We start from the raw sequence: 23,096 nt of genomic DNA, 5'->3' as shown, positions 1-23,096 counted from the left end.
GAAATTGCTCAGCTGGTCTGGCCGGAACCATGCTCAGCTGGTCGCTGTGGTGACGCTATGACATCAGCAGAAGCAGAAAGGGGGGGGGAGTTCACCTGGATTGTTGCCGTGGCGCCAAAGATGAAGGAAAGAGGTCCACACCGTGATCGGCAAACATTCGGCTGCAACCAGGTTCAAAGGCAGAGGTGGGATCCAGCAGGTTCTCGCCAGTTCCCGAGAGTGGGTTCCTAATTATTTGTGGGGTTACTAATCGGGTCTGCTTTTCCGTTAGAAATTCCATTAGGTCCAAAAATCATACAGTCCTGTTGTTTCCTATGTGGCTGGTTAGCAAAGGTAGAAAACGGGATCATTCTCCCTGCTGGGCTGTTTTAAAAATATGTTTTAGAAATATGGTCAAGTTCCTTGTTTAAGGAAAGTCTCCTTACGCCACTGTTTGAATCCCACCACCATGGGAACCTGTTACTAAAATTTTTGGATCCCATCACTGTTCAAAGGGTTCTGGAATGATCATGCAGGGTTACCAACTCTGGTTGGGAAATTCCTGGAGATTTTAGGGGTGCAGCTTGCAGAGGGTGGAGCTGGGGGACGAAAGGGTCCTCGCTGGGGTATAATACCATAGAGTCGTCGTTTCCCCTCCCCCAAAGCAGCCGTTTCCCCCATGGGAACCAATTCCAATTCCAAAGCCTTTATTGGCATTATTCCCATGGGAACCGATGTTGGTCATCTGGAAGATGAATTATAATAGCGGGAGGTTTGCAGGTTCCTCTGGAGGACGGCACTCCTGCTCTTCTTCCCCAGGAGTAAATGCAAAGATGGGCCTGACGTCCCCAGACATGTCGCTCGCCATCTATATATATAAAAATCTATCCGTTGGTTTTTCTGCTGACAGGTAACCTCCCAAACTACTGGACCGATTGCTTTGAAATTTTCACACAACGTCACATTCCCGTGCGGCCAGGTTTTCATACTGTTTCCATACCTCCTGTTGTGTACATGTCACAACTGTGCCAGTTATTGTGTACATGCCACACCTGTGACAGTTGGAACCACAGTTCTGTTCCGTAACAGCGCCATCTGCTGGCCGTCAAAGCAACACCCTCTGATACAAGGGAACCAACCATGCCTTCCTTGAAAACCTCTGCCTTATGGAGTGAAAGGGATGTGGCGGGCTATCTGCACATGGCCCACCCACCCTAGTGGAGGAAGGTGAAGGTGAGGGAGGGTCCGGGGGTTTGCTGGACCAAATGTTCTGAAATTTGAACACAACGTAGCTCATGCCTCCCAGTGTGTTTTACGCTGGATAATTCGCCTGCAAGGGAAGGGAGTGAAAGGGACAGGACCAGCCCACCTGGACATGGCCCACCCACCCTAGCAGAGGAAGGGGAATGTTAGGGAGTGACCTGCTGGGTTGCCATGCAAGGGAACGGGAGAGAGGGAAGGGAGCGAGGGGCCCCTTGCCCCTCCCCTCCCTGGCAATCATTGTGCAATGACACATGTTCGAACCGTTCGCTTCCCCTTTTCTTCCTTTTCCACTTCACCAGACTCAGCCACAGCAACGTGTGGCCGGGCATGCTAGTGAGTTTATAAACTTAACTCCTGCAGTCGTGGTAATGGATGTTGGGCGGCTATTGGGATGTTTCTGGGTAATTGAAAGACGATTTGCATTGCCAGCCATGACTCATGCCAGTTGACAGATAACAAAGTGCTGTATAACACAGCGACACTACACAACACAGTGCAAGGCATTGTGACGTACTGGGACTTACCCCTAGGAGGAAAGGTGAAAGCATTTTCCTTCTGGTTCTGTGAGCTGATGAAGATCGTGTGAGGTCGGGCAGGAAGGAAGGAGCCCGTGGCCTTTCTTACGTGTCCAGGGAAATCCTGATGGCTACTTTGGGGCCAGCAAGGAACTTTCCTCTAGGCCAGATTAGCCAAGGATCCCAGAGGTGTTTTTTTTGGCCTTCTCCTAGCTTAATACAGGCCCTTTCCGCACAACGCAAATAAAATGTTTTCAGGCAGGAAATGAAACGTTTCCTCGCTCAAAAGATTGCATAGTTCATAGGGGTTGGAAAATACCTGAACGTTGAAGCGTGGAGATTGGTGGGGTTGGCAGTTCTGGGTTGGGAAACCCTTGGAGATGATGGGAGTGGAGCTTGGGAGGGGGCAGGATTTGAACCCCAGTGGAGTACAACACCATAGAGTCTACCCTCCAACACCATAGAGTCCATCCTTTTCTCCAGGCTGTGTGGAGATCACTCGTAATAGCCGGAGATCCCCTTACTGCTCCAGGCAACCTTAATTCAACATCTAGTTGAGAAGCTCGGACGGAGGAAAGCTAGAGGGTCACCTGTAATCAACCCCTGCTTGCTACAGAAGACAGGACGGGTTAAATGGACAGATGGACTTTAGTCCACACTCGCCCCCTTGAAACGATTCCTGGACACCATTAGGTGTTTTCTCTCTCCCTTTTTAGCAGCAGTGGCGTAGTGGTTAAGAGCAGCTGTACTCTGATCTGGAGGAACCGGGTTTGATTCCCAGCTCTGCTGTTTGAGTAGTGGAGGCTTATCTGGGGAATTCAGATTAGCCTGTACACTCCCACACACGCCAGCTGGGTGACCTTGGGTGAGTCACAGCTTCTCGGAGCTCTCTCAGCCCCACCCACCTCACAGGGTGTTTGTTGTGAGGGGGGAAGGGCAAGGAGATTTTCAGCCCCTTTGAGTCTCCTGCAGGAGAGAAAGGGGGGATATAAATCCAAACTCCTCCTCCTCCTCTTCTTCTTCTTCTTCTTCTTCTTCTTCTTCTTCTTCTTCTTCTTCTTCTTCTTCTTCTTCTTCTTCTTCTTCTTCTTCTTCTTCTTCTTCTTCTTCTTCTTCTTCTTCTTCTTCTTCTTCTTCTTCTTCTTCTTCTTCAGTTATGTGTTGAATTGCTGCCTCAATGCTTCAAAGCTTCTTACTGCAATTCTCACAACTCATATAATCAATTCTTCAAAGTTTTAACCCTCCAAAATTTATTTTTAAAAATCCACACAGAAATGATTAAAATAAACGGGCTCAGAAAATCGCATTGAGGAGGGTTCTCAGGAACGGCACAGAGGCGTCGGAAACGTAGGAAACCGATCGCACGGCAACTTGAAGACATTTTGAAAACATTTCACCCAAAGAAACATTTCAAAAGGGGGATTCGTTTAAAAACATTTTGAGGCTGGAAAGAAAAGGCTTTTGGAACATAAGAGGGAAAAAACAACGCAGAACACCTTGCAGGAAATGTTTTCTTTCCTGCCTCAAAACATTTTAAAAGTTTGTGCGGAAAGGACCTCTTCCTATTTTTTCTCTCCTCTCTCCGCGGCAGATCGCCTTCCCAGCCTTCCCATCTTTGGAATGATGTTCTGTGATTTTCTTGGCACATCGCCTGAGTGATATTGGAAACCCCCCCTTGGAGTGCTGTGGTAGTTATTAACCAGGAATGTGGAAGACCGTGTGGCTTTGACCTGCGCCCGTGTCACAACCTCTCTGTCAGTGAACTCGCAGGCGTTTAGAGGCCAGGGGCAGGGTGCGGTGGGGGGGGGGAGGGTTGGTTCAAAGCGTTTGGACTCCCAGCAGCGCCGAGCTCCAGGACTCTGACCCTGCCTTGGCAAACACGCCAGCACGCTGTGCTTCTTCAACTCAGGGCCAGAGAGCTGCGTCTCGGATCAACCGCTTCCCCGAGGACATCTTCCAGAAGACAGGAGCCATGGAAGAGCTGGTGAGAGACCCCAGGTAATCAATGTGCCTCTTCTGAACATAAGGATTTGCTTCAGGCTGGGATAGACCGTGGAAACACACGCGGCATTCGTGCGGAATCAACCCTCGCTCCCTCGAGGTTTGATTGTCTGCTCTGACCGGCAGCGGCTCTCTGAAGCTGACGTTCTTCATATCACCCACTGCCAACTCTTTTTATCTAGAGACACCAAGGATTGAACGCTGGGACCCTCTGCGTGCCAAACAGATGTCCTGTCACTGTGCCGTGGCCCCTCTCCCCATTGGCCCTATTTGGCCAGCGACCATGTTTCCCCAAAAATAAGACAGTGTCTTATATCAATTTTTGCTCCCAAAGATGCACTATGTCTTATTTTCAGGGGATGTCTTATATTTCTGTGTTCTATTCGTCGGGCATGTTTCCAAACAAAAACTTTGCTACGTCTAATTTTTGGGGGATGCTTTATATTTCGCACTTCAGCAAAACCTCTTCTACGTCTTATTTTCCGGGGATGTCTTATATTCGGGGAAACAGGGTAGCTTGGTATTGGCTACTCTTGACTAGTGGATTCTGCTGCAGGGAGAACCATTCCTCTGCTCCCCAAATCCTTTCCGGAGAGATGCTAAGGCAGTGGTGGCGAACCTATGGCACGGGTGCCAGAGGTGGCACTCAGAGCCCTCTCTGTGGACACGTGCAAACAGAGTACCCCCTCCCCACATCTGGGCTGGCCTGGGCCGCTGGGCTCGATTATTAGCATTAAACCTAAGACCTAGTTTTGAGGAAGCAGTGTAGGTAACCCTGTTAAGCGCTACTGATTTTCATGCGAAGAACTAAAGCGCGATCCTTTACCTGGGAGTAAGCTCGGTTGCTGGCAATGGGGCTTGCTTCTGAGTAAACCCTCCTAGGGTCGTGATTCACCCGTTGGAAGAGTTGCACGGTTGCTTCAAAGCAAAGCCACCAACTACCACCAAGCTTATTCCCGAGTAAGGCACGCCTTGGAGCCAACTGGTTTTTTTTTCTAAACTAAAACCTCAGTTTTCGGATTAAATTGCCATGTTGGCGCTTTGCGATAAATAAGTGGGTTTTGGGTGGCAATTTGGGCACTCGGTCTCGAAAAGGTTCGCCATCGCTGTGCTAAGGACTGGACGGCCCGGCATTTTCTGTGTGCAAAGCACGTTGGCTCCAACTCAGCGATCAATCATATCAATGAATAATAACTAATCAGTGATAACGTTGCCTATTAGCGAACTGATAATCTTGCAAATGATAAGAGACAAGCTGAAATCAAGGCTGGCAAATATTTTGACACAAGCTGGTTAGTGGGAAACTCTGTGAACGTTGTGTTGCTGAAGGCTTTCACAGCCAGACTCAACTGGTTGTCTTGGGTTGTCTGGGCTGTGCGGCTGAGTGTGTGCAACACACTTCCCTCTGATATACACCTTTGAAGATTCCGGTCACAGATGCAGGCGAAATGTTAGGAATGAGATCTACCACGGCCACACAGCCTGGAAAACCCACAGCAACCACTCTATGAACATTACTGCTCAAAGCATTTCAGAACAAGGCTGTCTCCCAGGGTTGCCAAGCTCCAGGAATCACCTGGAGATCTCCCACTATTGCACTCAAATCTCCAGACCACAGAGATTAGTCCTTCTGGAGAAAAAGGCTGCTTTGGAGTGTGATAGCATTGGAACCAGAGGTGGGATGCAGCCTATTCGCACCTTTTCGGTAGAACCGGTTACTAAAATTTTCTCAGTTCGGAGAACCGGTTATTAATGATTAACTCCACTAGGGACAAGGGGGTAATCTCTGTCCCTGGGTACAACAAATCTCGTCAAGTGGGGGATGCAAAATCAGCCCCCAGGGCCCCCTGCGGGCCCCCTGCCCCCCATGGCACCCACCCATGTGTGTAGGAACTGTATGAAATAATACAATATATAGTAATTCTTTTTTTTTTGTTCATTGGTATAAAGGTTGGGAAAGTATTATAGGTAAAGATTTTGCATTTTCTTTTTTCCCCTTGAAATTTATATTGGAAAGAGAGGAGTTTAAACTACTCTTTTAGATTAAGGATTTTGGATCTCTCCCTCTGTTAGTTTTCTTTCAAGCAGAATAGATAAAGTAGTTGTAGGAATCTGAAGGGGAAGTAGAAAGTAGGGAGGGAGGGAAATGTGGGAAGGAGGGAGGCAATATAGGATGTTTTAGTTGGGGGGGTTGAGAGAGATAGACAATTGGATATGTTTGTAATATGTTAACAATTGTCAACAGTTTTTGGTTTCTCTCCTTACTAATGTTATTATTTAAAATCAATCAATATAATTATATAAAAAAGAAATAATACACCACCTTTCGGTATATTGCTTTTTAATACTTTAAACAGTCATTATTTGAATCTAGAGGTGGAGCGAAGGGGAACTGCATTGTGGCGCGCGCGCCCTGCGTCCTTGCCACAGCCCCGCCCAGGAATGCCCCGCCCCTGGAATGCCCGGCCACGCCCCTGTCGTGTCCCGCCCAGCCCCATTGGCGCTACGCCACAGTTTGAATCCCACCACCATCGGAACCTGTTACTAACATTTTTGAATCCCACCACTGATTGGAACCCCTCCCCTCCCCGAACCCCACCCTCTTCAGGCTCCACCCCCAAAGTCTCCAGATATTTCACAACCCAGAGTTGGCAACCCTACGCTGCGACTGGCTGCCAAGTACCTTTCTTCTCCCTGCAGATTTCCCCCTGAGCTGATCCACCTGCTGATAGACAATTACAGCATCCCCGTCGCCTGCTTCTCCAAACCACCTGGGGCTCTGCAACTCCTTCACGGTAAGTTGGCAACTCCTTCATGGTAAGTTGGCAACTCCTTCACGGTAAGTTGGCAGAGGCTGAAAACAGCAAACTAGAAGAAATGGGAGATTTGCCGTGAATGTACAAAGCTAAGCTACCTGGGTATTTGAGCCCGGAGAATCCCTTGCCTCCAGGAAGTGCTGGAAGATTGGGTGGGGCAGATGTTGGTGTTGAACGCCGACAATTTTGTATGGAACACTGTATTTTAATAGCCTTTCGTATGTATGTATGTATGTATGTATGTATGTATGTATGTATGTATGTATGTATGTATGTATGTATGTATGTATTTATTTATTTATTTATTTATTTATTTATTCAATTTCTATACCGCCCGATCCCCGAAGGGCTCCGGGCGGTGAACAACACAATTCAAAGAACATTAAGCAGGAGCAAATCATACACAATACAATACATAAGCTCCATCCTATTAATCATCAATAAAACTTCTTAAAACTTATATAAAACAGCGGATAACAATTAATAAATAAATAAACGCCCAGAAACCCCAATTAAAACCTACCCCATGGTTTATGGATCCTTGATTATTTATTTATAAATTATATTTTGTTACGTGTTCCATCTGTTTGTTGTTGTATTCTGTTGGTCACCGCCCAGTGCCCTTTGGGGGAGGGGCGGTATATAGAATGAATGAATGAATGAATGAATGAATGAATGAATGAATGAATGAATGAATGAATGAATGAATGAATGAATGAATGAATGTCTGGCAGAGGCATGAAATACAGATTCAATTGGAACATCCCCCAATCCGACTTAGGAGAGAGCCGTACAGGCTGAGAAAGCTTTGTGTTTTGGGAATGCTTTCTTGTTTGGGGATGACCATTGGGAAGGGGTAGGCTGACCAGACGTCCCGCTTTTGGCGGGACAGTCCCACCTTTAAAAAATTTGTCCCGTGTCTCGCGGGTTATTTCAATTGTCCCGATTTTTGGAAGGGTGCCGCACTGCCTTCTGGGGCGCAAGGCAGTGTGGCACCCTCCCACGCTCACGGCCGCAGAAGCATGGCCTTCTGGGGCGCTGCTGTTTCCCGCCCTGTCTCAGGCCGGAAAACAGGAGCACCCCAGAAGGCAGTGCGCTCCTGCGGCTGCGCGCGCATATGCGCACGGCCGGCCGCCTACCCGCCCATCCCGGTTCACAAAGGCGACCATCTGTTCACCTTAGGAAGGGGGTGCTTAGCTGGGGCATAGACTTATGTTGATAAGTCACCGAAACTTTTCCAGCCATTTTCGATATCCCCCATCTGTCCACAGTCACCGCTTCAAAACAATTCTTGGCCACCATTTTGTGATTTTTCCAGATTAAAAAAAAATATTCGTGGATTTGATGCTTTAATGCTTCATCCTGCGATCTGCCATAGTCCGTGTAACCGATGCTTTGTGGGTTTCACCCCCCAAAATTTAAAGAGAAAAAGAACTGATGAAAATAAACAGGCGAGACAGAATGCAGGAAATCCTGAAAGTGGCACCGAGAAGAAAGTCCGGGGACTAAGGAGACATGTGGGACGCATCTCAAAAAGACCTTACAGCAAGTCAAAACATTGTGAAAATGTTTCAGCAAAAGAATCACCATTCTTGAGGATGCATTTGAAACGTTCTCAGACTGGAAATAAAATGTTTCAGGATAAAAACTCCATGGAACTCCTAGGAGGAAACATTTTATTTCCTGCTTCAAAATGTTTTTCTAGAACCAGGGGGCATCCATTGAAAATGCTGGGGGGAAGAATTAGGACTAATAAAAGGAAACACTTCTTCACGCAACGTGTGATTGGTGTTTGGAATATGCTGCCACAGGAGGTGGTGATGGCCACTCACCTGGATAGCTTTAAAAGGGGCTTGGACAGATTTATGGAAGAGGAGAAGTCGATCTATGGCTCCCAATCTTGATCCTCCTTGCTCTGAGATTGCAAATGCCTTAACAGACCAGGTGATCGGGAGCAGCAGCAGCAGGCCCTTGCTTTCACCTCCTGCACGTGAGCTCCCAAAGGCACCTGGTGGGCCACTGCGAGTAGCAGAGAGCTGGACTAGATGGACTCTGGTCTGATCCAGCTGGCTTGTTCTTATGCTCTTCTTATGCTCTTATAGCTTTAAAAAGGGCTTGGACAGATTGATAGAGGAGAAGTCGATCTATGGCTACCAATCTTGATTCTCCTTGATCTCAGATTGCAGATGCCTTAGCAGTCCAGGTGCTCGGGAGCAGCAGCCGCAGCAGAAGGCCATTGCTTTCACCTCCTGCAGGTGAGCTCCCAAAGGCACCTGGTGGGCCACTGCGAGTAGCAGAGAGCTGGACTAGATGGACTCTGGTCTGATCCAGCAGGCTCGTTCTTATGTTCTTATGTTTCTGTGCGGAAAGGGCCGCTGACAGCTATTTTGTATGGGAATGCCAGGTCCGGTAAAACACCCCTTTGGAGCATCCCAGATCATACTCTGATGCAATAAACCCGATCGCTGCAAACCTCTGATTATTGGGACAAGGTCGACAGACACAACATCCAGTAAACTAAGGCCAAACAGACAGTAATTGAGGTGGTGTTGTGGGGAGAACCGATAACAGCCATAGGTGTCAAACTCGCGGCCCTCCAGATGTTATGGACTACAGTTCCCATCATCCCCTGCCAGCATCATGCTGGCAGGGGATGATGGGAGCTGTAGTCCATAACATCTGGAGGGCCGCGAGTTCGACACCTGTGGATAACGCAGAGGTGGTCAACCTATGGTGCTCCAGATGTTCACAGACCACAATTCCCATCAGCCTTGCTGGCAGGGGCTGATGGGAATTGTAGTCTGTGAACATCTGGAGCACCATAGGTTGGCCCCTCTTATAATAAAGGCTCCACTTTCCTTGCAGTTCAGACCACCATTGAACACTGTGTCACAGGCACGGTGACCTTCCTGACCCTGTTTTCCATCGTCATCTTCACCGAAGAAGCTCTGTATCTCTCCAAGAAGGTCTGTTGTCCTGCCAAGATGAAAACTCTCATCTGGAGCAGCTCAGCGCCCACCGTAAGCACAGCGCCAGGGGGGGCGGAATGGGCAGGGGCCCTGAGGTGGGAGGTTCTTGGTGATTTTAGGGGGTGGGGCCTGGGGAGGGCGGGGTTTAGGGAAGGGAGGGACCTCATCACGGTCCAAGGCCCTAAAGCAGCGATGGCGAACCTTTTCGAGACCCGAGTGCCCAAATTGCAACCCAAAACCCACTTATCAAAACCCACAAATCATTTTCAAGGTGTTGGTGCTAACCTGTAAGGCCTTGCGCGGCCTGGGACCTCTGTACCTGCGGGACCGTCTTGCCCGCATTATAGCAAGTCCTATCGTCTGCTGCCAACAGAAACAACGACTTCTCCTCTAATGGACTGCCTGTCAAATACTTAATACTTTCAAATACTTAATTTGGTTTCTAGAAATCAAAAGAAGGAGGCTTTCCTTAAGCAAGGAACTTGACCATATTGCTAAAACATGTTTTTAAAACAGCCCAACAGGGAGAATGATCCCGTTTTCTACCTTCGCTAACCAGCCACATAGGAAACAACAGGACTTTGTGATTTTTGGACCTAATGGAATTTCTAACAGAAAAGCTGACCCAATTAGTAACCCCCTCTCGGCACACACAAATAATTAGTAACCCACTCTCGGGAACTGGTGAGAACCTGCTGGATCCCACCTCTGCTCTGTGCCCTCTGCAGATATGTCTTGCCAGGGAAGAAGAAGAAGAAGAAGAGTTTGGATTTATATCCCCCCTTTCTCTCCTGCAGGAGACTCAAAGGGGCTGACAATCTCCTTGCCCTTCCCCCCTCACAACAAACACTCTGTGAGGTGGGAGGGGCTGAGAGAGCTCCGAGAAGCTGTGACTATCCCAAGGTCACCTAGCTGGCGTGTGTGGGAGTGCACAGGCTAATCCGAATTCCCCAGATAAGCCTCCACAGCTCAGGCGGCAGAGCTGGGAATCAAACCCGGTCCCTCCAGATTAGATATATGAGCTCTTAACCTCCTACGCCACTGCGGCTCTTCTAGGGAGACGGTTACCAACAGTGGGGAGGGAAGGGGAAGGTGACCGTGAGCTGCTCTGAGAACTCCTTTGGGTAGAGCAGAGGCGTAAGGAAGGGGGGATGACGCCCAGGGCAACACCTGCTCCTGGCGCCCCCTGCCCCCCCTCACAAGTGACCAGCTGGCGTGCATCCGGGGACCTTGTGGTATAAAAACCAACTCTGCTCTTCTCTGCCAGGTAGTCTCAGTGTTCTGTTGCATCAGGCTCTGGGTGCCGCGCTCCATGATGGTGGTGGAAATGGCGGTGGGCGCGTGAGTATTTCCAGAGGGCGGGGCCCGCCGTTTGGCGCAGGGCTGGGAGAGGAGCGCGCCTGAGTCTCGGGGGCTCCGCCGTGGGGAAGCCCCAGGCCCTGAGGCCCTTCCGATGATGGGGCCATTCCCGTGCCTGAAGCTGGCCTTCCCTGGTGTCCTTCTAGGTACTTTGCCGCCTGCTTCTACCTGATGATGCTGGTCATCGTGGAGGGCTTTGGGGGGCCGCAGGCCGTGCTCAAAGCCCTGAAGGGCACCCCCATGGTGATAAGCACAGGGCCGTGCTGCTGCTGTTGCCCCTGCTGCCCCCGCATCCAGATGACCAAGTGAGTAAACATTGAGAGGGCGAGGCGCAGTCAATGAGCTTATGTCCACACGTCGCCCGTGGGTGCTGGGGGAGGGGGCACAACAACACCTTTCCTGGGGCCCACTAAGAGTTGCGAGAAAGTGGGTGGGGCCAGGTGGAGCTCACCAAGGCTTCCGATTGGCCACTGGAGATTTGATTGACAGTGCTGGTTTTTAAAGGCGTGGCTTTGGCCACCATGGCCGCCACACCACACTGATGACCTGAATCCTAGTAGGAACACCATGTGAATGATTCTGTATGAAAACTGGCCAAGTATAGCCATTTTGATGACTAATCATAACAGTACGAATGCAAAAGAATATATACACCGAGGAAGATTATTCTTTCGAAAACGCTCTACAGCGTGCAAAGGGTTCTGCAAAGGTGATTGCAAAGTTTATCCAGCGTTCTTTGCTATTGAATCCAGCGTTTGGAAAGGGCTTGTCTTCTCTCCAACACGTCTACTTTACGATCTTCTTCTGGCGGTTGGTAGGCGACCGGCTCCCACATGCCTACGTGATTTATCTACACCGTCACAAACTGACTTTTGAAACATTGCCTCTACCCATGAATGGTCTCCTGTCTGTGGGATTTATGAATGAACTTGATTTCAGTGCATTTCTATTTATGTATAAGAATGTATTTGTCATACTATTAATGCGTTTAGACTTGTCGTTTATGCTATAAATCAGTTTGTTGTACTTCCCTGTTTTGGGCGGTCTTTTATAAGTCCAGGAGATCTCCAGGTTTGGAGGTTGGTGCCTCTTCCTAGAGCAGTGGTGGCGAACCTATGGCACGCGTGCCAGAGGTGGCACTCAGAGCCCTCTCTGTGGGCATGCCAAACAGAGTCCCCCGCCCCCCCCAGGCTGGCCTGGGCTCGATTATTAGCATTAAACCTAAGACCTAGTTTTGGGGAAGCAGTGTAGGCGACCCTGTTAAGCGCTGTTAAACCCCACTGATCTTCATGCGAAGAACTGAAGCGTGACCCTTTACCTGGGAGTAAGCTCGGTTGCAGGCAATGGGACTTGCTTCTGAGTAAACCCTCCTAGGGTCGTGATTCACCCGTTCGAAGAGTTGCACGGTTGCTTCAAAGCAAAGCCAACAACTACCACCAAGCTTACTCCCGAGTAACGCACGCCTCGGAGCCAACTGTTTTTTCTACACTGAAACTTCAGCATTCAGGTTAAATTGCCGTGTTGGCACTTTGCGATAAATAAGTGGGTTTTTGTTTGCAATTTGGGCACTCGGTCTCGAAAAGGTTCGCCACCACTGAACTAGAGTATCTCCTGGATACTGAACTGGCCCGGAGGCAGGGATGGGCAACTTCCCTGGGATAAATAAAGCCCCCTCCCCTTTGCAGGCACAAGCTGAGGCTGATGATCCTGGCTACTTTCCAGTACGCCTTCTTGAAGACAGCCTGCACCTTCCTCGGCTTGGTCCTGGACACGGAAGGTCTCTACGACCCCTCTGACGTAAGTGAGGGCCACCGTTTTGTTCTCTCGAGGAGAGGCGACCGTGTGCTCCTTGGGGCATCCGACCAGAGCCGGGAGTCTTGGGTTCAAATCCGAGTGCAGCGCTGAATCTCACAAGGTGGCTCGGGTCACTCTCTCTCAACTTAACTTACCTCGCAGGGCCGCTGGGAGGACAGTGGAGGAGGAGAAAAGCTACACACATTGGCCTCAACTGCCTAGAGCAGGGGTGTCCAAACTCTGGCGCTTCCAATTGGCCATGCCAACAGGGGCTGATGGGAATTGTAGTCCATGAACATCTGAAGAACCAGAGTTGGACACCCCTGGCGTAGAGGAAAGGGGGAATAAAAATGTAATAGAACAGGGCTCCCCATCATGGTTCCCACAGAGGAGGAGTAGGAGTTTGGATTTATATCCCCCTTTCTCTCCTGCAGGAGACTCAAAGGGGCTTACAATCTCCTTGCCCTTCCCCCCTCACAGCAAGCACCCTGTGAGGTGGGTAGGGCTGAGAGAGCTCCGAGAAGCTGTGACTAGCCCAAGGTCACCCAGCTGGCGTGTGTGGGAGTGCACAGGCTAATCTGAATTCCCCAGATAAGCCTCCACAGCTCAGGCGGCAGAGCTGGGAATCAAACCCGGTTCCTCCAGATTAGATACATGAGCTCTTAACCTCCTACGCTACAGGTGCCTTGATTCACACACACTTTTCGTGGCTGAGTGTTGTGAGAAAGTGGGTGGGGTTTTTTGCTCAGCAAGGCTTCTGATTGGTGATTTCAGGGGCTGAACGGCCATTTTGCTCCCTGCCTTGGAACAGGTTGAGGAACAAATGACCGGAAATACCAGAAGGCAAACCCGCAGAATGGTTTCACAGCAGCTGATGTGTTTTCTTTGCCCAACGGCCGGTGCCTGGTATGCAGTGGTGGGATCCAAAAATTTTAGTAACAGGTTCCCTCGCCAGCCCCCCCTCAGCAAAGGGGGCAGAGGCGTACCTAGGCAAACCTGAGCCCTGGGCAAAACCTGAGTTGGATGCCCCCCCCCGTGGGCAGCCACCCCACCATGACCCCAAAAAAATTTTTTGCACCAGGTCATTTCTAAATCATCATCACGTTATAGAAAATGCCCCAACTCACAAATCTGAACACAGCAAGGGTGGAACACACAGGTTCTTTGATAGAGACTGGGGAGATAAAAGGTACGAAAGGCTGAGAATCCATGAATTGCAGTACCTGAAAGGGGTTAACCCAGTTCAGGGAGTGACATTATTAGTTGCAATTGCTATATGGAACCTTCATGTTCAAAGGCAGGGTGCCTCTCGGGGAGGCGAGGGCGTGGAGGCGGAAAAGCGGACCCAATCGGTAACCCCCTCTTGGCACACACAAATAATTAGTAACCCACTCTCGGGAACTGGTGAGAACCTGCTGGATCCCACCTCTGCTGGTATGGAAGAAAGCAGGTCTCTGCAGTGCGTTCAAGTAGAATTTGCCAGAGATGCCCTGTATTAAAAATGAATAAACAAGTAACTACTCAGAGAGATTCCAAATTCACACAGGAGGCGATGCAGTCGGGCTTTGCATCCATTCGCTTCTGTCTCGCTTCTGCTGACCCAGTGGTGGGATCCAAAAATTTTAGTAACAGGTTCCCATGGTGGTGGGATTCAAACTGTGGCGTAGCGCCAATGGGGCTAGACGGGGCATTCCGGGGGCGTGGCCGGGCATTCCGGGGGCGGGGCATTCCTGGGCGGGGCTGTGGCAAGGACGCAGCCACTGCGCTGGTCCTTGGGTGGGAAATGAATGCACGCAGGCGCAGGCTGCCACGCACGCCGGTGCGCCTCCTGCTAGGCTGCTTCAAGTTCTGCGCGCTGCTGCTGAGAGGAGGGTCGGAACTAAGGCAAAAACCATGGGGCACAATCACCCATGAGTAACCCCCTCTCGGCACACGCAAGTAATTAGTAACCTACTCTGGGGAACCTGTGAGAACCTGCTGGATCCCACCTCTGTGCTGACCTTGGATGACGGAAAGGTTCCGCAGCATCCCACTGGTTTCACTTTTTAAAAACCCTCCCCATATTTAGCATGCTGTGGTTATTCCACGGCCCAGAACAACCACCATTTGTTTTGTCTTTTGCGACCAGATTTCAGCCGGGAGCGTGGCTCTGTGGATCAACACGGGCCTCGGGGTGTCCACCCTCTTTGCCCTCTGGGGACTGGCGGTCCTGTTCCGGCAAGCCAAGGGGCACCTCAAAGACCAGAACATAGTGGGCAAGTTCGTTTGCTTCCAGGTAAATGGGCCTCAGCCGCCACGGGGGATGAGATGCTCAGCCAGTGTGTGTGTGTGTGTGTGTGTGTGGCAGAAGGGTTGCCGACTCTGGGTTGGGAACTCCGTGGAAGTTTTGGGGTGGAGGCTGGGGAAACAGTGGGGTTTGGGGAGGGGGCGTAGCTGGGCACGGTGCCCCCAGAGTCCACGCCCCACAGCAACTGTTTTCTCCAGGGGAAGTAATCTCTGTTGTCTCGAGAACAGTTGTAATTCCAGGAGATCTCCAGGCTCTCACCTGGAGGTTGGGAACCCTACCTGGCCCAGTGAAGAAGGAGGAGGAGGAGGAGGAGGAGGAGAAGGAGAAGGAGGAAGAGGAGGAGGAGGAGGAGGAGGAGAAGAAGAAGGAGGAGTAGGAGGAGAGGAGGAGGAGAACGAGAAGGAGGGGGAGAGGGGGAGGGAGAAGGAGGAGGAGAAGGGGGCGGAGGAGGAGGAGAAGTAGGAGAAGAGAAGGAGGAGGGAGGGGAGGAGGAGGAAGAGAAGGAGAACGAAGAAGGGGAGGAGGAGGAGGAGGAGGAGAAGGAGGAGGAGGAGAAGGAGGAGGAGGAGGAGGAGGAGAAGAAGAAGGAGGAGTAGGAGGAGAGGAGGAGGAGAACGAGAAGGAGGAGGAGGAGGAGGAGGAGGAGAGAAGGAGGAGAAGGAGGAGGAGGAGGAGGAGGAGGAGGAGGAGGAGGAGGAGGAGGAGGAGGAGGAGGAGGAGAAAGGAGGAGGAGGAGGAGTAGGAGGAGGAGGAGGAGAAGGAGGAGGAGGAGGAGGAGGAGGAGGAGGAGAGAAGGAGGAGGAGGAGGAGGAGAAGGAGAAGGAGGAGGAGGAGGAGGAGGAGGAGAAAGAGAAGAGGAGGAGGAGGAGGAGGAGAGGAGGAGGAGAGTAGTGCATGGATTTTATATCCCCCCTTTCTCTCCTGAAGGAGACTCAAAGGGGCTGACAATCTCCTTGCCCTTCCCCCCCCACAACAAACACCCTGTGAGGTGGGTGGGGCTGAGAGAGCTCCGAGAAGCTGTGACTAGCCCAAGGTCACCCAGCTGGCGTGTGTGGGAGTGCACAGGCTAATCTGAATTCCCCAGATAAGCCCCCACAGCTCAGGCGGCAGAGCCGGGAATCAAACCCGGTTCCTCCAGATTAGATACACGAGCTCTTAACCTCCGACGCCACTGCTGCTCCTACCTTGCAGCCCAAAGCAGCATCCTCGTAGCTCTTCCGTGAACATGGCGCTTTGTTCAAGCTGAGCTTTTTATAGCTCTCCGCTGCCCGTTGAGGGGACTGATCCATGGAGCGCTCACAGAGACATGTGGGGTCGCACGTCTCTGGGGGCATGCCAGCTGATCACGTGGGGGGGGTGGAGAATTGCCCCTTAAGAACATAATATCCCCCTTACACCCCTCCCCTCGGGCTCGCCGAAGGAGCTGACCGAAGAAGCAGCCTGGCGGGGCAGAACTCGGGGGGGGGGGGCTGGGGGCGGCCCACCCGGGCTAAGGTAAGTGGGGGGGAGCAGGGGGCAGCTGGAGCAGGTGTTCCCCTGGGCGCCATTTCCCACTCCCCACGCCTCTGGGAGGAGGCATCTGTGAGCTATTAAACCATTTATAAACCACATATATGTATAAACCATGCTGTTAATGAAAAGATTCCAGGCTGCGCTACGGAAGGCCTGCCATTCTGCAGCACATGCGCTGAATTTCTTCGTTATGTGGCCGCCGGCTGACGTACTCTGACCTTTCTCCATGCTCAGCGGAGGCATGACCATCTCAGCAGGGGCATCCATTGAAAATGCTGGGGGGAAGAATTAGGACTAATAAAAGGAAACACTTCTTCACGCAACGGGTGGTTGGTGTTTGGAATATGCTGCCACAGGGGGTGGTGATGGCCACTCACCTGGATAGCTTTAAAAGGTGCGTGGACAGATTTATGGAGGAAAAGTCGATTTATGGCTACCAATCTTGATCCTCCTTGATCTGAGGTTGCAAATGCCTTAACAGACCAGGTGCTCGGGAGCAGCAGCAGCAGCAGAAGGCCCTTGCTTTCACCTCCTGCAGGTGAGCTCCCAAAGGCACCTGGTGGGCCACTGTGAGTAGCAGAGAGCTGGACTTGATGGACTCTGGTCTGATCCAGCAGGCTCGTTCTTAGGTTCTTATGTTTACGTTTCATTTTGTAAACCCAGGTATCTGCAGAGGCAGCATTGAAATCTTTCTAAATAAATCGTAAGCAAATACGCAAGATATAAATTAAACAAAGAGGGAGTATCCTCTGAGTAAATATGTATAGGAGTTGGTTTTCGAACATGGCGAGGGCTCTTTTTGGTTGTAGTCACAACAAGCCTTTGAAACAGTTACTTTGGAATAATTCCATTTGTGTGTCCGTGTGTGTGTGACCGTGTGTGTGGACACGCAGGTGTGTGCATAGGTTATTGACTTGCTCGGGTCACTGTACTTAGAGTGAGGCAGCCAGCCGAAAAAAAATATCCCAAAGGCCACACTGACCGGCACCTGGACATGGTGCACACAAGTGCGAGCAGCAGAAGGACCAAGAGAGCTGGACTAGATGGACCCTGGTCTGATCCAGCAGGCTCGTTCTTATGTTCTTCTCTGGTATAGCCCCTCCCTTTCCCACGGTCTGGGGAATACCGATTCCTAGTGTGGGAAGAACCCAAGTGCCTTTTTTCCAGAGCTGCCAAAAATGCAGCCTCCCGCTCTCTTCTGTGCTTCTGAATTCCAGGTTGTCCTCATCCTGACGGCGCTACAGCCCTCCATTTTCAGCGTCCTGGCAAATGGGGGCCAGATCGCCTGCTCCCCGCCCTTCTCCTCCAAAGCAAAGTCGCAGCGTGAGTCCTCATCAGGGTTGACAGTTCCGGGTGGGAAAATACCTGGAGATTTGGGGGCGGAGCCTGAAGAGGGCAGAGTTTGGGAAGGGGAGGGGTTTCGGCAGGGTACAATGCCTCCCTCCAGAGTTTGGATTTATACCACCCTCCCCCCCCATTTCTCTCCTGTAAGGAGATTCAAAGGGGCTGACAATCTCAATTCCCTTCTCCCCCCACCCCAACAGGCACCCTGTGAGGTGGGTGGGGCTGAGAGAGCTCCGAAGAACTGTGACTAGCCCAAGTTCACCCACCTGGCATGTGTTGGAGTGCACCAGCTAATCTGGTTCCCCAGATAAGCCTCGACAGCTCAAGTGGCAGAGTGGGAAATCAAACCCGGTTCCCCAGATTAGAGTGCACCTGCTCTTAACCACTATACCACGCAGTCTGGGGATCAGTTGTAATAGTGGGAGGTCTGCAGGCTGCACCTGGGAGTTGGTACCTCCAAGTTAGACATGGAAAGGGAACAGGGATCCCTTATATAAAGCAGTGGTGCGACTGCAGTTGGAGTCCTGTGTTCAGTTCTAGTCGCCGCATCTCAAAAAGGATATCGGAGAGATAGAAAAAGTGCAGAGAAGGGCAACGAGGATGATGGAGGGACTGGAGCACCTTCCTTATGAGGAGAGGCTGCAGCGTTTGGGACTCTTTAGTTTGGAGAGGAGACATCTGAGGGGGGATAGGATTGAAGTCTATAAAATTATGCATGGGGGAGAAAATGTGGACAGAGAGAAATGTTTCTCTCTTTCTCACAATACTAGAACCAGGGGGCATCCATTGAAAATGCTGGGGGGAAGAATTAGGACTAATAAAAGGAAACACTTCTTCACGCAACGGGTGATTGGTGTTTGGAATCTGCTGCCACAGGAGGTGGTGATGGCCACTCACCTGGATAGCTTTAAAAGGGGCTTGGACAGATTTAGGGAGGAGAAGTCGATCTATGGCTATCAATCTTGATCCTCTTTGATCTGAGATTGCAAATGCCTTAGCAGACCAGGTGCTCGGGAGCAGCAGCAGCAGCAGAAGGCCATTGCTTTCACGTTCTGCATGTGAGCTCCGAAAGGCACCTAGTGGGCCACTGCGAGTAGCAGAGAGCTGGACTAGATGGACTCTGGTCTGATCCAGCTGGCTCGTTCTTATGTTCTTAGGGATGGAGAGAGAAAGAGACATCAGGGTAGTTTGAAAGTCTATTTGAAGCGCAGAGGCTGAGTGGGAGCAGATGCAGCTGGCTGAGAGCATCTATTCTGCAAAGTTATCTGGGGCCCAACCAACAAGGAGGACACAAGATCGTTCACCCCTCCAATATAATCGCTCTCTTTAAGCATTTGCAGGGCTGCCCCTTAGAAGAAGAGGAGGAGTTTGGATTTATACCCCACTTTTCTCTCCTGTAAGGAGACTCAAAGGGGCTTACAAGCTCCTTTCCCTTCCTCTCCCCACAACAGACCCCTTGTGAGGCAGGTGGGGCTGAGAGAGTTCAGGGAGGGCTGTGACTAGCCTAAGGTCACCCAGCAGGAATGTAGGAGTGCGGAAACACATCTGGTTCACCAGATAAGCCTGTGCCACTCAGGTGAAGGAGTGGGGAATCAAACCTGGTTCTCCACATTAGAATCCCCCTGCTCTTAACCACTACACCACGCTGGCTCTCATAGGGCAGGGAGCGGTTCCCGTTGGCAGTGGAGGAGACGACTCGCAATAATGGGTTTAAATTATGGCAGAAAGGAACCAGCTAGAATCACAGGTGTCAAACTCGCGGCCCTCCAGATGTTATGGACTACAGTTCCCATCATCCCCTGCCAGCAGGGGATGATGGGAATTGTAGTCCATAACATCTGGAGGGCCGCGAGTTTGACACCTGTGCTGTAGACTGTCATTCCATCCCTAAACACAAGACCTTCACCTCGGTCAGTGGTGGCAAACCTGTGGCACTCCACATATTCACGAACTACAATTCCCATCAGCCAATGGGCCATGCTGGCAGGGGATGATGGGAACTGTAGTCCATAACATCTGGAGGGCCGCGAGTTTGACACCTGTGCTGTAGACTGTCATTCCATCCCTAAACACAAGACCTTCACCTCGGTCAGTGATGGCGAACCTGTGGCACTCCACATATTCACAAACTACAATTCCCATCAGCCAATGGGCCATGCTGGCAGGGGCTGATGGGAATTGCAGTCCATGACCATCCGGAGAGCCGCAGGTTGCAGACCCCTGGCCTCGGCTCTGGCAGGGGATGATGGGAACTGTAGTCCATAACATCTGGAGGGCCGCGAGTTTGACACCTTTGAGCTAGATATTAGAGAAAAATGTACAGTAAGAGCCGTTTAAAGGTAGAATGGGCTGCCTGGGGATGTGGGGAGTTACCCCTCATTGGCAGTCTTGAAGCAGCAGCTGGACAAACACGTGTCCGAAATGCTCCAGGCCGATCTCGCATCAGTCAGGGGGTTGGGCTAGATGTCCTCTACAGCCCCTTCCAACTCTACGATTCTCTGGACGAAACTCAACGTGATCCTTTTCTTTCTCCGTTGCGGTGCGCAGAGATGAACATGCAGCTTCTCATCGTCGAAACCTTCCTGATGACGGTGCTGGTCCGGATGTTTTACCGGAAGGCGGACGACAGAGCGGCGTACGATCTGGTCACCCCGCCGGAAAGCAAAGCGGAGAACGGCAGCCACTGAGCCGGGCCCGAGGCCCATCTGGTCTCAAATCCGGGGGGCAGAACGCAGACGAGGACACTGAATTCTGTGAAATATTATTGACTCTGGAGCCCCCAGTAGCAAGAAGACGGCAATCCCCAGGAGAATACGGGACAGAGGCAGAAGGATGGTAGATTACTGCCTGTTTCCCAAAAGCGCATGGCACCGATATGCTATCCAGGGGTGGCCCACCTATGGCGCTCCAGATGTTCATGGACTACAATTCCCATCAGCCCCTGCCAGCATATGGTGGCAGGGCCTGATGGGAATTGTAGTCCATTAACATCTGGAGTCCCTTAAGTTGGCCACCCCGTGACAGCTATACCTTCCCTTCCAGATCTTCGCAGTTAAAAACCGTGACATGCTTTTAACACCCCGATTTACAGCCCCGTGCATTGCGGCCTCAGCTCCAGTTGCCAATCTGCTGCTGAGTCCTGGAGATCTCCCGGAACGACAACTGATCTTTAGACCGCGGAGCTCAGCTCCCTTGGAGGAAACGGCCGCTTTTGAAGGGTGGACTTTGTGACATCATATCCTGTGGAGGTTTACTTCCAGATCTCCAAGAACGCCACGATCCAGGACCGCTACCCTCCTCCCCTGGTTGCATGCGGCATTCCTTCACTCTGCAAGAATCGTTGGTTTAAAAGCTAGTGATTGGCTCCTTTGGTAAAGATACGAGAGAAACGTTGGTGTCAGCGTGTTTCTTTATTTCCACATAGAAGAAGAAGAGTTTGGATTTATATCCCCCCTTTCTCCCCTGCAGGAGACTCAAAGGGGCTTACAATCTCCTTGCCCTTCCCCCCTCACGACAAACACCCTGCGAGGTGGGTGGGGCTGAGAGAGCTCCGAGAAGCTGTGACTAGCCCAAGGTCACCCAGCTGGCGTGTGTGGGAGTGCACAGGCTAATCTGAATTCCCCAGAGAAGGCTCCACAGCTCAGGTGGCAGAGCTGGGAATCAAACCCGGTTCCTCCAGATTAGATACACGAGCTCTTAACCTCCTACGCCACTGCTGCTCATCTCCTGGGCACTCAAACTATAGCTCCGAGGCTGCAGAATATGAACAGGTAGGTTGGGCACTGCCGGGTATCTTAGTCTTCGTGTTCACACATAAGCACAGACACGGATGCTGTGGTTGCCAACCTGCAGGTGAGACCTGGAGATCTCCTGAAATTACAACTGATCTCCAGGATGCACAGATCAGCTCCACAAAACTGTTTCTTTAGGGGAGGGGGGCTGTATGGCTTTATCCCCCACCGAGGTCCTCTCCAAACCCTACCCTTGGCCAAACACCATCGTCAGATCTCCATGAACCCTGAAGGATACTGCTAGTAACTTTTTAAACGTCAAGGACTAGGTCACTGCTGCCCCGTGAGGTGGGCGATGCAGAGGTGGGATCCAGCCGGTTCTCACAGGTTCCCGAGAGTAGGTTACTCATTATTTGTGTGTGCCGGGAGGGGGTGACTAATGGGTGATTTTGCCACGTGACTTTTGCCTTAGTTACGCCCCTCCTCTCAGCAGTAGCGCGCAGAACTTGAAGCAGTCTAGCAGGAGGTGCACTGGCATGCGTGGCAGCCTGCGCCTGCGTGCATTCGTTTCCCGCCCAAGGACCGGCGCAGCGGCTGCGTCCTTGCCACAGCCCCGCCCAGGAATGCCCCGCTCACGGAATGTCCAGCCACGCCCCCATTGTGCCCCGCCCAGCCCCGTTGGCGCTACACCACAGTTTGAATCCCACCACCATGGGAATCTGTTACTAAAATGTTTGGATCCCACCACTGGGGTGACGTCACAGCATGACGTTGACTAGGCTGTGCTTACGAGTGGTTTGCCACTGCCTTCCCTGGTCCTCTACCCTTTGCCCCCAACAAGCTGGGTACTCGTTTTACCAACCTCGGAGGGATGGAAGGCGGAGTCAACCGTGAGCCAGCTCCCTGAAACTGACTTCCCCCGGGATCGAACTCAGGTCATCACCAGAGCTTGGACTGCAGGACCACAGCTTCCCACTCTGCGGCATGAGGCTCTTTTCTCTCTTACAGAGGCAGACCCAAACTACTGCTGCCCTCTTCCCAGGGCAGATCTGAACTAACAGCCTCTGTGCCAATTGGCCATGCTGGCAGGGGCTAATGAGAATTGTAGTCCATAACATCTGGAGTGCCAAAGGTTCGCCACCACAGGCCTATACCAGGAGTCCCAACGAGGAGCCAGGTGGGGCTTTTGCCCAGCACGGTTCCAACTGGATGTAGATCAAAAGGCATCCCGATCTTCTGCTCCTCCCCAACAGATCTTCAGAAAAGTCTGACACATCCCAAGAAGAAGAAGAAGAGTTTGGACTTATATCCCCCCTTTCTCTCCTGTAGGAGACTCAAAGGGGCTGACAATCTCCTTGCCCTTCCCCCCTCACGACAAACATCCTGTGAGGTAGGTGGGGCTGAGAGAGCTCCGAGAAGCTGTGACTAGCCCAAGGTCACCCAGCTGGCGTGTGTGGGAGTGCACGGGCTAATCTGAATTCCCCAGAGAAGCCTCCACAGCTCAGGCGGCAGAGCGGAGAATCAAA

General features: G+C 51.4%; 1 protein-coding gene across 1 annotated transcript; it reads left to right on the top strand.

Moving 5' to 3' along the window:
• Window positions 1-3,620: 3,620 nt before the first annotated feature.
• On the top strand, window positions 3,621-21,228 carry SLC51A (solute carrier family 51 subunit alpha). The gene is made up of 9 exons (XM_048501346.1): window positions 3,621-3,755; window positions 6,459-6,553; window positions 9,440-9,594; window positions 10,811-10,884; window positions 11,049-11,207; window positions 12,588-12,699; window positions 14,825-14,971; window positions 17,713-17,818; window positions 20,387-21,228. The coding sequence occupies exons 1-9, from the start codon at window positions 3,730-3,732 to the stop codon at window positions 20,524-20,526; spliced, it is 1,014 nt and encodes a 337-aa protein (XP_048357303.1). The 5' UTR covers window positions 3,621-3,729; the 3' UTR covers window positions 20,527-21,228.
• The last annotated feature ends 1,868 nt before the right edge of the window (window positions 21,229-23,096 follow it).

This window comes from Sphaerodactylus townsendi, linkage group LG06 (assembly GCF_021028975.2).
Source record: "Sphaerodactylus townsendi isolate TG3544 linkage group LG06, MPM_Stown_v2.3, whole genome shotgun sequence".
Taxonomy (NCBI): domain Eukaryota; kingdom Metazoa; phylum Chordata; class Lepidosauria; order Squamata; family Sphaerodactylidae; genus Sphaerodactylus; species Sphaerodactylus townsendi.
The sequence above is the reverse complement of the archived record's forward strand: the minus strand, read 5'-3'. Positions and strand labels throughout refer to the sequence as shown.